The following is a 15,364-nucleotide window of genomic DNA, read 5'->3' as shown; positions in this document are numbered from 1 at the left end:
ACTTCCCAGTGGAAATAATACTGCAGACTTACAACATACTTCTTTAATCAACATTTTATTGTGCAATATTTGTTTCTAGAGTTTGTCTGTATGTGTTTATGATTGTAAATAACACAAAATTGTGTTATTATCTAAAATCATCTATTATCTAAAAGTCAATTTCCAGATTTAGAATTGATCGTAAAACTGTTGCAACAAAAATACATGAGGGTTGTTTTAATTCATCTAATACAGAATTGGTAATAAATATAAAATTGTGCTTTATTATTTTCATTTGTATTTCTTTGTTTCCAAGTATTTATTGCTCCTTTGAAATTTCTCTTTTGTGAATTTTCCCTTTTTTTGGTAGTGATTGCCAATTTATCTCTAAGCTTTTAGTATTTTCTTATTGATCATATAAGATTTTGAAAGTCATTAACTCAAGTAATTTAGTCATTTATGTCCACAACAAATTCTACAATTTGTGTTTGCTGTTTTGTTAACTATGTAAATTTTTCTTCTCTTTGAAATAGATGGTGTGACTCTTCATAATTTAGCTTTTCTGCAGGTCATCTTATAGTTTCATTCATATGGGTCCTGAATAATTTTTATTCAGGTGATTTCTAAATATTTCATGTTTACTGTCTCTTACATAAAGGACCATTTCTACTCATAAATTCAACAGGGAGTTTGCTTATATATAGTGTGTGGTCGATCAAAAAATTTTCTTACTAATTCTAACCATTTTCAGATCAATTATTATTACTATTCTTTTACTTTCTAAGTCTATAATTTTTTTTTAAGATTGGCACCTGGGCTAACAACTGTTGCCAATTTTTTTCTGTTTTATCTCCCCAACCCTGCCCCCCTCCCCCCCCACACACAGTTGTATATCTTAGTTGCAGGTCCTTCTAGTTGTGGGATGTGGGACGCTGCCTCAACGTGGCCTGACGAGCGGTGCCGTGTCCGCACCCATGATCCGAACCCTGGGCTGCCACAGCGGAGCGCGTAAACTTAACCACTTGGCCACGGAGCCAGCCCCCTAAGTCTATAATTGTTACTTGCAAATGATGATAGTTCAGCGTCGTCCTTTCTAAAACAAACACACCCATATCTGTATTATTTCATCTGTTAGAATTTCAGCACAGAGCTAATTTATAATATAAATTATGTTCATCATCTCATAGATAATCCATTTACTCTAAATTTCCTAAGATCTTTATGTTGAGGTCCAATATTGAATTTTATTAAAATACTTTTTCAGAATTTATGGGAACAGTTATGTATATACTTTTCTGACTGACATTCAAAGTCTTTAAAAGGTAGAGTCTTTGAGTTTGAAAGGAGCACAGCTAAAGAAACTGATGTGCAGAGAGGTGATATCAGTGACACAAAGTCATGAGTGAAGGCAGTGGTAAGGTTGGGACTGGGACTCCACCCCCACACTCAGAACTATGGCTCCCGACTGCATGTAGAAGGAAGGCAAACTTACTCAAAATTATTGAGCTCTGAGTTAATTATGTCTTTGTCCACGTTATACCTTCTCAATCTTGCCTTCCTCATCTTGCCCATTGAAAACCTCAACAGAAGCTATCTCAGAGATCTCGTTGTTGTCCCTCAGTTCATCCTGTTAGGAGACTCTGCCTCCCGACGCTACTTCTTTCCCAAGAGTCTCTCACTGTTTAACATTGTGCAACATCTGGAACAATCATGTGTGCAAGTTATCACAGTCTTGAGTTTTCCTATTTTTTTCCTTTTTATTCATTATTTTGTTTATGATGCTTACTTGTGTAGTCATTAGGAAATGCCAAAGGTTTAAATGAAAATATATTTACACATAACTGATAATATGCTGAACATTAATTTTTTGTGAATTGAAAAAAGACTGCTATGTGTTCATTTTCTTAAAAAATGGAACTCTTCTTTATAACTCTATGATGCTAGTCTCCTACAGGAACATAGTATGACAACCATTACTCTCATTCTTGTACCTCCTTCAATATGCAGTGGCTGCCTTGCCTCTTCCATGAAGTCTTAAAAGATTTCTTCACCTAACATGGATGTCTTCCTTGGTGTCTAGAATGATCGATGGCTTTTATCTCTGGCTAAACATTATAATTGACTGGTTATCTTTTTAAAAATACTGATGTGGAGCTCTATTCTCTACTGTGGAGTCCTGGCATCATTTTCAAAGGCTGCATGCTGAGAAACACTGGCGTAGAGGCTTGATTTTGCCTTCGGTCATGCCTTGTCTACTGGTTTCTCTTGTATTGAGGTCAGCGTTACATTCCAACTTCTCAGGTGTCTCTGCTTCTCTCTCCAATTTACTGTGAGCTCCATGAGGGCAGGAGCTGAGGCTGATTTGTCAGTGTTTTTCCCAGGACTGGGGCAGTGTTGGTGACAGAGTAAAGGCCCAGATGTGGTTAAGGTTGTTTGTTATGATAACTGTTCCTTGTATCCCATGATTTCATCTCTATTTCCATGAGACTCTCCTCTGAGTTTTGAATGCCATCAGATTGGGGCATTGAATTAGTGGAGAGAGAGATGGGGTTACAGGAGGACATTCTTAGAGAGATACTTGCCAGGAAACTCTTTTCCCTCCCTACTTTGACACATGCATTCTGAGATGGTAGCAGAAGTTACTGCAAAAACACTTAGTTCCTGGTCCTTGGAGGGAGGAAATGCAAGCTTGGAGTTTAGTCACCTTTTGTCCTTGTTATCAAGTTCATCATCAACACCAGGATCAACTTCATCATCATTAGGCATCTAGTTTCCATAGTAGATGTTTCTAGAAGTGCATTTTGAGACAATACATAAATAAATGTAACTTATGAAAATATATGAAAAGAGTTGGCTACCAAAGGGAACTTTCCATAAGTGGAAACATTCAACACTAAATTGTCTCATCTTAGGTGCCTATGGTCTGGGATAGAAGGGAAAGTTTTGTTTTTGTGGTTTTTTTTTTTTTTTTTTTGCGCTTGTTTTGTTGTTTTGGTTTTATTTTTTTAATTATGGGGAGAATTCCTTCTGGACACTCATTTTCTTGGATATTAAGAAAACTCATTTGTTTTCTTAATGGTTACCACAGTGTTTGTGTGCCTGTGTCTCTGTGTGAGTGTGTGTGTGTGCGTGTGTGTGTGTGCATGCATATGCATAAGAGAGAGACATATTGAGGGAGAAGCGGGGAGGGAGAAAGATGGTGTGGGGAGAGGGGAGGGAGAGAGACTTTCTAAGAAACGTTACAAGTTAGTAAAAGCATAGATGGTGCTACTAGGCCTCTCATTGTGAATGCCATGAGACAGGGCAGAGTCATAGGACAAAGCTTAACAAAAGTCAACACGCTCCCACACATAAGACTGTTTTATATCCTCATCTCCATAGGTTAACCCAAGTACAAGTACAAATGTGCTAGCCTTTGAGATCCAGTCTGAGGGCTTCTTACAGGAGCAGCTCTGTAGAAGACTTTGGTGCACTGATGGAGGGAATCTATTCCCATACATAAGTACATCAACTTGACCTAACTAAAAGTAAAGGCAATATTTACTCCAAGGAAATGAACTGAGACCTGGAAAGTGAGAGGCTGGTAAATGTTTAATAATGGGATTTCTGTGGAAAAAAGAGACATGAATTGTTGTCAATTTCAGTGGTGTAAACATTCCCACCGTGGCAGATTTCAAGCTACCAAATTGATGACACAGAACGCAGAGTTGGGAAGAGATGCACAAAATTGGCTGTCCAGCTCATCACTGGACTTGGGACACCAAACCAAACATGACTGGACCTGTTGGGAAGGTAAACCTCATGGCACCTAGTAAAACCTTGTCTCAAAGCTTTTGGAGCCCAAAGCAGAAGTGGATCTAAACCCCATGTGGGCAAAAGGCTCTTTCTCAAGGATAGACAAGAGTGAGTTCAAGACAGAGGTTGGAAAGAAGGGCATTCACAACATTCAAAGAAAAAGAATTCCAGACGCCACAGTACTGGAATCTTTTATTGAGAGGCCATGGGTTCCCCAAAACTCAGGCCATAGCTGAGGGAAAAAGTATTATTTACAGAATTCCACATATAGAACAGCTCCCCCAAAGCCCTGACTCTAAGTAGGCATGCTGGGAGTCCCACTGCCAGCTCAGTGTGGAAAGAACAAAGAGGTAAGAGTATGTGAGGAATAACCTGCACGTGACCTACCTGTGCAACAGCCATGTCCTGCTCCTTCCAGAAGCATGGCTCACCTGAAGCCCAGCCCTGGAGCCCATATAAAGTGTGTCGCTGCTGCTGGCACCTCATCCACTCAGCCTCCTCGGGTTGTGTCTGTGGCTGTCTGAGACCAAGGTGAGTGTTTCTATGGAATCCAGGGGGGCTGCTGAGCAGGATCGAGAGTCTGGAGAGTCACTCTGGGAAAGGGGCGGAGTGGAGTGTGGAAGAAGAGGACAAAACAGGGGACAAGGACAGAAGGTCAGGACTAATGGTTGCTCTGGACAAAGCGGGACCCACCTGGGAAAGGCTGTCCCTGTGGTCAGACAGGGAGATGATAAGTGACCTAGAAATGCTGCAGTCCTGCAATGACTGGCTTGCTAGCACTGAGCCCATTACTCTGAAAGAAGCTTTTCCGTGACTGCGCAGCTCTGAAATTTATATCGTGCATATATGTCAGGAGATGACGGCTCTTCCACCAATTTCTGAAAAATATTTCTAGATAGGTTCAAGTAGGTAGAATTGCAATGAACTTAACATGCTTTTGAAACGAATGAGATATCCATTCTAGTACTTCAAATATTGCTTGATTTACTAGTTTAGCAGGCATTTATTAACCACTTGAGAATCAAAGCTGTGGATGACTCTAGAGGAACAAAAGTAAAGACGACGTACTCATTGTCTCAAGTAGGTTTCCGTCTATGCACATATTTTAGATAGCCCTCCGCAAACTTGGGGAAAGATTTCAAAATAGAGAAAAATTTAAGGGCTCTGGATATTGAGTTTCTGGCTATGTTTCTATTTTGTCATTCAGGTTTACTGAAATTCCACCAAGATGTCCTGTCAGCAGAACCAGCAGCAGTGCCAACCCCCTCCCAAGTGCCTCCCAAAGTGTCCTGCCCCTAAATGTCCCCCCAAGTGCCCACCCTCATGTCCCCCTCCAGTCTCCTCCTGCTGTGGCCCCAGCTCGGGGGGCTGCTGCAGCTCTGGGGGTGGCGGCTGCTGCCTGAGCCACCACAGACACCAGAGAGCCCACCGCCGCAGACACCAGAGCTCTGACTGCTGTGGCAGTGGCAGTGGTCAGCAGCCTGGGGGCTCCGGCTGCTATTCTGGGGGCTGCTGCTGACCTTGACCCTGAGGAGCACTGAGGAGCAGTGTTGGAAGAGTCACAGCACAAAGGACGCACTCCAGCCTGGCGTTTTACTCCCTCTCTCGTGTCTTCCCCTTCTGGGTCCCAATCAATTGAATAAACATGCAAGCTTTGATTTTCAGAAGCCCCAACTCAGTGCCTTGGATTTGCTTTCTTTTGGCCTCAGGTCAATATCTATATTTCTCAGATTGTTGAAAAATATTCTAAAGAATGTGCTTTGCAACTATAGATTTACTTTCCAGTCCTGATTTGATTGGTGATTTTTATCCCACTTTTCTTCTCTTTTACCATATCTCAATCCTGCTCCCTGGATAGGAGGATAGACTTACAGCTTTTACTGGACTGGAGAAAAATCTATGAATTAAAATTTAATCAATTAATTTTTATTGTAAGCATATTTTCAAGAAAATCTAAAATTCTACAGTATTTGTGTGAAGCCAAAAAATAAGGGTTAACTAGAATTAGTAGATGGGTCTAACTTTAAAAGAAATATTATCAGAGGGTGGGGGAAATGGGGAGATGCTGGTCACAGAGTAGAAACTTTCAGTAGATTTTAGAAACCCTTAGAAGATTAATAAGTTCTGGGGATCTAATGCACAGCAGAGTGACCATCAATAACACTCCACTGTGTACTTGAAAGTTGATAAGAGAGTAGATCTTAAATGTCCTCATCACAAAAAAGAAATGGTAATTACATGACATGAGGGAGGGGTTGGCTAACACTACAGTGGTGATCATATTGCAATATATAAGTGCATTAAATCAACTAGTCATAAAATTTAAACTTACACAGTGTTACATGTCAGTTATATCTCAAAACATCTGGAAAAAATATTAGTGATGAAAAATAGCCATGAAGGGGCCAGCTCCGGGGCTGAGTGGTTAAGTTCGCGTCCTCCGCTGCGCGGCCTAGGGTTCGGATCCTGGGCGTGGACATGGCACCGCTCGTCAGGCCACGTTGAAGCGGCGTCCCACATCCCATAACTAGAAGGACCTGCAACTAAGATATACAACTATGTATCGGGGGCGGAGGGGTTTGGGAAATAAAGCAGAAAAAAAACAAAAAAGATTGGCAATAGTTGTTAGCCCAGGTGCCAATCACTAAAAAAAAAAAAAAAAGAAAAAAGAAAAAAGGAAGATTGGCAACAGTGGTTAGCTTAGGTGCCAATCTTTAAGGAAAAAAAAAAAAAAGAAAAATAGCCATGAAGTGGTTTGGACAGAAGATCCTACTTATTTAAGTAAAAATGCACTTATTGCTTCATACATCCATCTTTAAGGCAATATTCTCCCTCTCTCTCTTTTGCTGTGTTTAAGAGAATTGAGATAACAGAATAGCCCCAGCTCCTTCTGGGAGGTGATCAAGAAAGCTTACTTATCTTTGTAAGTGTTGTCTTTAGTTGTGCAGTGCACGTACAGAAGTCTGGTTAAATAAAGTACTATTGAAAGCCAGACTTTTAATTTTTTTTCAAATGACTGTTTACAGGCACCCAGCCGTCAGGATTGGAATCCAATGAAGTACATTCCTTCTCTCTCCCCTTGTTAGAGAGCTCTGCTGATATGGGGCTCCCTCTGAGGCAGAAGCCTTGGATGTGTCAGGTTAGATATTGCAGACCCATCTTAGCCTTGTGGTCATGCAGGGAGCTTAAATGAATTCACTGAGAGGAAACACTGAAGAGCATGGCTCCCTCAGGCCTTCCGAGAAACCCCTGTTGAAATAAACCTGGTTTGTTGTCATTCTTGCACTTACTGAATAATTTGAAATTACATATTTATTTCTTTTCATTTGTTAAACGTTTCTCACCTTATCCCTGGAGAAGATTGTACTCTATAATTTCTATTGTGCAAGCTTCAGGATGTCAGTGTCCAGTCGTGAAAGCAAAGACCACTCTGGCTATTTGAAGCAGGGAGGGACCTAATGCAGGGAATTTGTTATAAAAGTCTTGGAGGGGCTGAAGAAGTAAAAGGGGTACTAGGAGACGTGCAAGCATCAGGGGCAGGGCAGACCTGCAGCCCCAGAACTTGCCAAATAGCCATGGCTGCTCGGGAGGGCACCGGAAATACAATACTCCTCGATCCACCTTCATAGAAGGCCGTGATTTGAAATTGTGGTCCTGTGCTTTCCAGAATGATGCAGTGGGACTAGGAAAAGGTGGCTGGCATGGCCAAGGGGCTGTTGCGATAAGGTCACAGCCTTCTGGGATGCAATTCATCTGAATTAAAAGAAAGCCCCTATTTCTCACCCTGTGCATTGCCTTCAGTCTCTTTGCTCAGGACTGTCCCTCCTCCAAGCTTTGTTTTTCTCCATAGAGTTTATAACCACCCAACACGTTACACATATTACATATGTATATATTTTCTGTTTTCTCCCATCAGAACGTCAACTCTATCAGGTAAGAACCTCATCTCTTGTTCACCGTTCCATCCACGATGCCTTAGTCAAATGCTTGGTGAACTCAAAACACACCTGTTGGATGTGCAAATAGCGTATTTTTTCTTATTTATTTTGTTTGTCCTCTGTCTTCCTTATTAGAATAAGTTCAATGAGGGGAAAATGTTTATCTCTTTTGTTCAGGGCATGTCAGTGGTATGGATTATAATTTTAAACAGGGTCACCAGCAAAGGCCTCCCTGAGGTCATATTTGAACAAAAACTTGAAGGAGGTGAGCAAGTTAACCACTTGGGTATCTGGGAGAAGAAAATTTTAGGTAGAGAAAGAAGCAAGAGGGAAGTTTCTCAAAGCAAGAGTGTGCCTGGTGTGTCAGATGAGCTGCCAAGAGGCCAGTGCGGCAGAGGTGGAGTGACGGAGGAGTGCAGGACATGGAGTCTGGGAAGTGGGGGTGGGGTCATGCGGGCAAGTCTGTGCATCCTTTTGAAAGCACTTGTGAGGACTTGGCTCTTACCATAAACAGAATAAGAAGTTGTTAGACTGTTTTCAGCAGATAAGTGACATGATCTGACTATTAATGTCTCCATTTTACAGATGAGGAAACAGATTCAGAAAGTTCAGCAAATTACCTAAGTTCGCATACTAGGAATTGGCAGAGCTGTGATGAGAACGAGGTACTCTCTGGCAGCGAAAGGCATAAATTCATAGGACTGCCGCTGTGCCTTGGTGTGGAGGTCTTGGAGGGGTTGAGACATAGGACAAAACGTGCTATTTGCACTGGAGGGATGGATGGAGTGGTTGGGAGGGAGAGGTCCGAGAGAGACTATGATCCAGTGGATTCTATCTGCAGGGATATCTTAGGGGAACATGGAACTCTCCTGTATCCCTCTGTATCCTGAAATGCAATGATGAAGCATTTTCTATTAAAAATTTCAGGCAATGATTATTAAGACCAAACGCAATTAAATAGCTCTACAAAGTGGTAGGTAAATGTGAGGCACTAGTTACCTAGCGTGTTTTCTAAGAGAATAAATGGGTTAGGGAAGAGCTGGCAGAGGTTCAAGGAAACCAGCCCCACTGGGCCTTTCCAGGAGAAGGAGGAGTATTTGGGCACCATTTTTCCCTCACCTCTGCAACCAAAAGGGCCCTGGTGCTGTCTTGCCCTGTGTCCCTGGCCTAGACACAGCCCATGGGACTCTGAGCCAGGTGGGGCTGGGGTTCTCATGCTTCGATGACCCACATGTGCACACAGTGGGAGAACTGTGTGACCCTCTCCCACATACGGGAAAACTCTCTCTGCTCCTCTCCTTAGAGGATGCCCCTTAGAAGACTTTCGTTGGCTCCTCTTGTGATTGTCTTGGTGGGGTTAGAGGCAGGGAGGGAGGCAAAGATGAGGCCAAGCGAGGGTGCTCCCTAGCAAGCTTATTCAGTGGCCATGTCTTGTAATGGAATGTGCCCTGGATGGAATTCAGAAATTTCTGTCTAGTCTGCTCCTACCTGGCTGTGTGGATTTGAGCAAGGTTCTTCCTTCTCTGTGGGCTTCAGTTACGATACAGGGCCTGAGCTCTATGCTTGTAGCCGTCCTCGCCAGCCCTGAATTCTGTGGTTCTACAATACAATCTCCCAATAATCTAGGAGGAACTCTGGATTGCTGTTAGAATGATGGTGCAGGGGATCTCTGGTGCAAGTCTCAGAGCTGAGCCTGGAACAGAGATGCACACAGATCTCTGCACTATCTCCTCAGATGCAGAAGTGAGATTTTTCGCTGGATACCAGCGTTCCCGTGTCCTCCATCTCCTGGGTGTGTGGTTTCTCACTTCCTCTCATTTCTTTTCCACAGAAAAGGAAGGACCCAGACTTCCTTGAGAGCATCTCCCAGTTCCTGATCAAGGAAAGCTCCCAGGACGAGGGAAGATCCAGGTTCTGCTCTCAAGGAGCAATATGTCAACTTGGATTCTTCTCCCTCTGATCTCCTGGTCAGGGCTAGGGGGAACACTGAGTTGAAATCTTAGTTCAGCACTCAAGGGAACAACTTTAAACACATGATTAATGTCAGGATTTGTGGATGCTGGTGCTATATGGGACCTTAGAGATAATATAGTTCCTGACTATCCAGATGGTAAGTCCTGAAATGAGCTAACCAGAGGGACTGCAGAGAGCTTTTAAAGACTGGAAGATCTTCCTAAGAAGAACAGCCCATTAGGCCAGATGACACAGATATTGAGACAGGTATTGTCTTATGATAGGGGTCAGACCCCATGACATGTTTTATTTCCCTCCTCCTCGGAGATGCCATGATTCTGAATCTGTGATTCTGTTATTCTGTGAATTCATGATTCTCTCCACCTATGACCCTTCGAGTCTACTGGGATCTTATTGCATGAGTCCACAAGTCTCTGATTCAATGGGCTTGTGTCCAAAGAGACAAATGGGGCCTTTGGGGATGACCCTGTGACTCATCCTGGCACTTGTACCAGTCATCTCACTTCTCTGTGCCTTGTCTTCCTAGCCTATAAAATGGGTGGGGCACCCCTACCCACCTGTTTTGGTGTCACATGTAACAGGGATGTTAGTGCTGCCTGAAGATGTCAAACCCATTAGTGGCTCCTGACCCACAGAGTAGGAAGCCAGCCAATAAGAGCTCACAGATAGCACAAGATGCACAAATTGGCTAATAGCAGGATGTCTCCATGCCTCACTACATGGAGGAAAGAGGTTGGTCTAGGCTGTACTGTCAGTGTAAAGCACCCCCATTCATTCCCTTGTTCATTCATTTCTCTAGTCAGTGGTCCCCAGGTCTTGTGTTAGAGCCAAGTGATATGGAGTGAATGTGTCCCCGGTCACCAGTGCATAGAAATTACAGTCTAGTGGGAATAACTCCATGGACAGCCAGGATGTGGAAATATACGTTTCCTTTGTAGAACAAGCCCCCACAATTACAGGATATCATAGCCGGAGGGCCTCATCTACCCTCTATTTTAGAGTGGAATAGGAAAGGCCTAGAGACAGCAGGGCACAGTGGAATCACTGTGAGTTGGTGGCAGAATCAGGACAAGAGCTTAGTTCTGTTGTTGCCTTGAACTCTTTCTCTCCTGGCTTGTTGACATGCCCTAAAATGGCTGGCCTTCTAGGGCAGTTTCTTCCCTGTAAAGTGTGGCTGTCCCATCCTACATGTAAGATATAGAGCTTATTGCCTGAATCTGTTAGGCACCTGAAAGGTATGGTTCCTAAAGCATCATGGATTTCACACTGGAAGCAGCATGATGTGGTGGAAAAACACATTTTGAAGTTTCATCTACCTGGGTTCAAATTCTGCATGTACCACTTCTAGCAATGTGAGCTTAGGCAAGTTTGTTTGTTTACTTATTTATTTTAGATGCTATTGTGGGGACTAAATTTGATGAGATATACCACGTGGAGTGTCTGGCCCCAGTAAAAGATTGTCCCTTTTCCCTCCCCTCCATGAAACATCAGGTTTGGTTATCAACGGTGGTGGGACACTTAAGAGAGCAGTTAATGGAATGGTCTGAAATCACATCCTTCCCCACTTCACCACCACCTTGGGAAGATGGACTGGTGGGCTTCCCAGAGGGAGCTATGGAGTGTTACAAGCCCATCAGAGGCACAAACAACAGGAGGAAGCAGGAAAATTTCCAAGCCTGGGGCAGAATTCCCCTTCTCGCTTCCTCCACCTTGTTGAGGGGCTGACCCTGCAAGACCTAGCTTGGAGTGAAGAAGTGTCTGTGAAGTCGTGGGAGTTTGTGCTTCCTTTATTTAGGTAATTTGGGAGACTTAAGGCTAATGGGTCCTGGGGAGTTTGTGGATTCATTTATAGACAAATGCAGGAGCACCTTTTACCCCTGAAGCCACAGGGGCCAAGGTGGGGCCTGGACTGGCTGATCTGAGGGAGTGGCTGTTTGGAACCAGTGCTAGGCTCGGGATCAAGATAACCTGCTACATTGGGCAACCCTACATGGTTCAGTGGGAAGAGTGTGGGCTCTGAAACTAGACAGGCTTGGTTTCAAATGATACTCTGTTGCCTACCAGTGGGTTGACCTTAGTGAAATAGGCCTCTGGGTCTTAGTTTCCTCTTTTGTAAAAATACGGCTAACAGCCTACCTCACAGGGTTATTGTGAAGATCAAATTAAATAACACAGATAAAGGCATAGGATGATATTCCGTATATAGAAAGTGTTCAATATCTATTATCCCCGCCTCTCTTCCTATATCTACTGCGCTGGGGAAAGGAAAGGACACAGAGATTCAAGGACAGTGCTATGTTCAGAAATAAAAGGTGACATCTTGTAGCGGTAAAGACCATGGCTTATGAAAGCAGACTGGCTGGTTTCAAATTCTCACTTCTCTGCTTACTTGCTTTGCGACAATGGGTAACATCGTTAATCTTTCAGGGCTTCAGTTATAGGGCCATCTGTAAGTGTACATGCCTCATAGACCGTTCGGCACATAAAAAATCATTCAATTAAATGTTAGATTCTACTATTATTGCTATCACACAGAGTTCATTTGTCTGGAATTCCCCCTGTGCTGGACTTTTGGGGATCTTGGCCTGGTAGAGAAGTTCAGGAAGGTGAGGATGAGGGAACTCATAGGGCATGAGGAGGTGAGGATGGGGGAGCTCACAGGACATGAGAAAGTGAGGAGACACAGCCTAGATTTAGGGCCTGGGGTCTGAGACCATCAAGCAGTCACTCAATTTCACAAATAAATTTAGAATGACTTGCCAGTCTATGGAACAAACCATTTCTTTAGGGCCTTGTTTCCATATTGAGGCAGACACCACTGGGCCAAATTCCTCGTGCCCAGAAACCCAAACCAGCAGGATCCACCATGGAAGCCCTCAGAAAGAGCTCACCATTTATGCTAGGAAGATTCAGTGTAGCTTTTGGCACAATGTATGAAAAATTGATGCTAAACACATCTTGGACAAGTCCTTGAAGACTCAAGAGACCTAGAAATAGTTTCAGAGGGACAGATCTCATAGTCGTCTCTCATAACTTCTGGGGAAAGAAGGTTGACTTGTTTCCTAAAGATGGCACCAGGAATCATTTATCTCGTGTTGGGGAAAATTCAGTGTCAAGCAGAGACATGCCGTATGTCTGACTGAAGAGCCAGGCTTATGGGGGAGGAATCCTGCCAATGCAAATCCTTGTAATCTCTGGTGTTTCATTCAGATGCCATTTAATTGCTTCACTGCTGCGCTATAAAAGTCTCCCCAAGCACCAGTCCCTCAGATCACTGGCTTCTTCCAGTCTTGCTCCTGTCAGCAAAGAGGGTAAGTCTCTCTGCCTGGGATAGTGACATAGGATGAATGAGAGTCTCCGTGAGCTTGGTGTGGAGACCACGGGATGGAGGGTGATCAGGGCTAGATGCTGCTAATAGCCCCGAAGAAGGCTTAAAGTAATAGCTGATAGGCAGCACGGAGCCTAGAGCATGAGAGGAGATGGAGAGGCACACGCTGAGTTGTTAGGTCTGTGGGAGAAGAGATTTTCAGAGAACTGGGTCACCTCTCTCTGAATGCAGTTGTGCAGTCCTTTCTTGGGTCTGCAAATGAGGTAAATTATTAGTCCAGCTGATCCAAAGAGCAAATAGTGGACATTTACTCTAATCTGGCCTTGCCAGGCTCTGTCAGGCCTAGCTTGAGACTCAACGTTGGCTCAGGGTCTATTGACATGAATTTGCCTTCCCTGAGTACTGCCAGGCCAGGCAGGAGGAAGGGAAGCCACCCTTGGGAGAACTGGTGGTAAGCAGAAATCAGTTGGGAAACAATTTCCCAAGGAGAACTCACAATGCAGACACTAAAGAGAGTAAGGAGAGAGGGGACTTAGAGAGTTGGGTAGAAACGCAGACATCACTCTTTCAAACCCTTCATTTCCCATTCTGGAAACTGAGGCCAGAGGTGAGTGGCAGCTTGTCCAAAGTTGCAAAGCCAGGTGAAGGCACAGGCGCTGAGCCTAGGATCCCTGGCTCTGAGTCCACCCTAATGCCAGCTGTACAGCCTCTGGGTGCCTGTGGCCTTCCCGAAAGGTTCCTACTTACAGACCACTCTATCCAAAGGGGATGCTGCCAGTGTCCCTGGAAATCTTCCTAGTTCTGATGAAACCTTTCTTTTCAGATTTCTCAAAGCCTCGGAAAGATGTGTGACCAGCAGAAGCAGCTGCAGTTCCCTCCATCATGTGTGAAAGGTTTGGGATTGGGGGCTGTGCAAAGTACCAAATCTACCTCTGAGAAATGCCCAGCTCCAGGCCCGACGCAAACCTACGTGAAATGCCCAGCTCCAGGCCCAATGCAAACCTACGTGAAATGCCCAGCTCCATGCGTAACTCAAACCTACGTGAAATGCCCAGCTCCAGGCCCAACGCAAACCTATGTGAAATGCCCAGCTCCAGGCCCAACGCAAACCTATGTGAAATGCCAAGCTCCATGCACGACTCAAACCTATGTGAAATGCCCAGCTCCAGGCCCAACGCAAACCTATGTGAAATGTGCAACTCCTTGTCAGACATATGTCAAGTGCCCAGCTCCGTGCCAGACAACCCACGTGAAATGCCCAACTCCCTGTCAGACGTATGTGAAGTGCCCTGCTCCCTGCCAGACAACTTATGTAAAATGTCCAGCCCCCTGCCAGACCCAGGTGTGCTATGTCCAGCGCCCTTCTCCTTGTCAGACCTACTACGTTCAGGCTCCTGCAAATGGCTCGGCTGGGCAGTGCTGTGTCCCTGATCCATGCTCTGCTCCCTGTTCTACCAGCTATTGCTCCCTGGCGCCCCGGACCTTCGGGGTGAGTCCTCTTAGACGCTGGATCCAGCGGCCCCAGGACTGCAACTCAGGCTCATCTGGCTGCTGTGAGGATTCCGGGTGCTGTGGCTCCGGGGGCTGCGACTCGGGGTGCTGCTGTTTGGGAATTATTCCCATGAGGTCCCGTGGTCCTGCATGCTGTGATTCCGAGGACGACTGCTGCTGTTAAACACAGAACAGCCCTGCTCCAGAATTCACTGCCCTGCTCTACCTTCCGGAACTTTCACCAGCCTCTGGCCTCTGTACTGTACTCCCAATGATGTAGAACCTCCTTGCTTCACCTCTGTACTTTGCTTCTTTATCAAGGCAGCCTGCCAGAGTTAGTGCAACCCCTAAACTTTGGCAAGAATAAAGCTCTGAATGCAATTCACAGTGATTTCCTGTCTGTCTGTGTGGTCCATATTCATCCTTTTCTATCAGAAATTCTTCTGCCTTCCCCTCTTACTCTTGCTTCTCAACAAGATGAGAGCTCGTCTGCATGGACGTGAACAAGCAGACTGAGTCGGTAAGATCCCAGCCTGGGATCCCTATGTGTTCTGGAATGCTGTGAATAAACTTCCCCATCAAGTTAGTAGGATCCGAGGCTGGAGATTTTGGAGTTGAGGGATGCCTCCTTCCTGCCCTCTGCTTAGTCTGAGGAGAGGGTTTGGCCACAACGAGGCTCTCATGGTAGGATGCTTGCTGTGCGTAAACTCAGAGTTCATCTTCCCGGTTTTTGAAGGGATTGTGCAATCAGATGTGCTCAGGAGCATCACGGGATGATGTCCCTGCTGCTGTGCGAGCGGCTTGGACCCATGGTGTCTTCATGGATTACATTTTCTCACCGGATGGGCTTGCTTTCCTG

The 15,364-nt window shown here is 44.7% G+C and overlaps 2 protein-coding genes across 2 annotated transcripts; both read left to right on the top strand.

Moving 5' to 3' along the window:
* Window positions 1–4,267: 4,267 nt before the first annotated feature.
* Window positions 4,268–5,440, top strand: LOC138924369 (late cornified envelope protein 5A-like). The gene is made up of 2 exons (XM_070269020.1): window positions 4,268–4,305; window positions 4,982–5,440. The coding sequence occupies exon 2, from the start codon at window positions 5,003–5,005 to the stop codon at window positions 5,291–5,293; it is 291 nt and encodes a 96-aa protein (XP_070125121.1). The 5' UTR covers window positions 4,268–4,305; window positions 4,982–5,002; the 3' UTR covers window positions 5,294–5,440.
* A 7,520-nt stretch (window positions 5,441–12,960) lies between these two features.
* KPLCE (KPRP N-terminal and LCE C-terminal like protein) lies at window positions 12,961–14,896 on the top strand. The gene is made up of 2 exons (XM_014739769.2): window positions 12,961–12,997; window positions 13,838–14,896. The coding sequence occupies exon 2, from the start codon at window positions 13,859–13,861 to the stop codon at window positions 14,687–14,689; it is 831 nt and encodes a 276-aa protein (XP_014595255.1). The 5' UTR covers window positions 12,961–12,997; window positions 13,838–13,858; the 3' UTR covers window positions 14,690–14,896.
* The last annotated feature ends 468 nt before the right edge of the window (window positions 14,897–15,364 follow it).

The sequence above is a fragment of the Equus caballus genome, chromosome 5 (assembly GCF_041296265.1).
Source record: "Equus caballus isolate H_3958 breed thoroughbred chromosome 5, TB-T2T, whole genome shotgun sequence".
Lineage (NCBI taxonomy): Eukaryota > Metazoa > Chordata > Mammalia > Perissodactyla > Equidae > Equus > Equus caballus.
The sequence above is the reverse complement of the archived record's forward strand: the minus strand, read 5'-3'. Positions and strand labels throughout refer to the sequence as shown.

Bases quoted from the DNA above. Each gene is read 5' to 3' on its own strand.
- LOC138924369 (XM_070269020.1), top strand. From the start codon at position 5,003: ATGTCCTGTCAGCAGAACCAGCAGCAGTGCCAACCCCCTCCCAAGTGC.
- KPLCE (XM_014739769.2), top strand. From the start codon at position 13,859: ATGTGTGACCAGCAGAAGCAGCTGCAGTTCCCTCCATCATGTGTGAAA.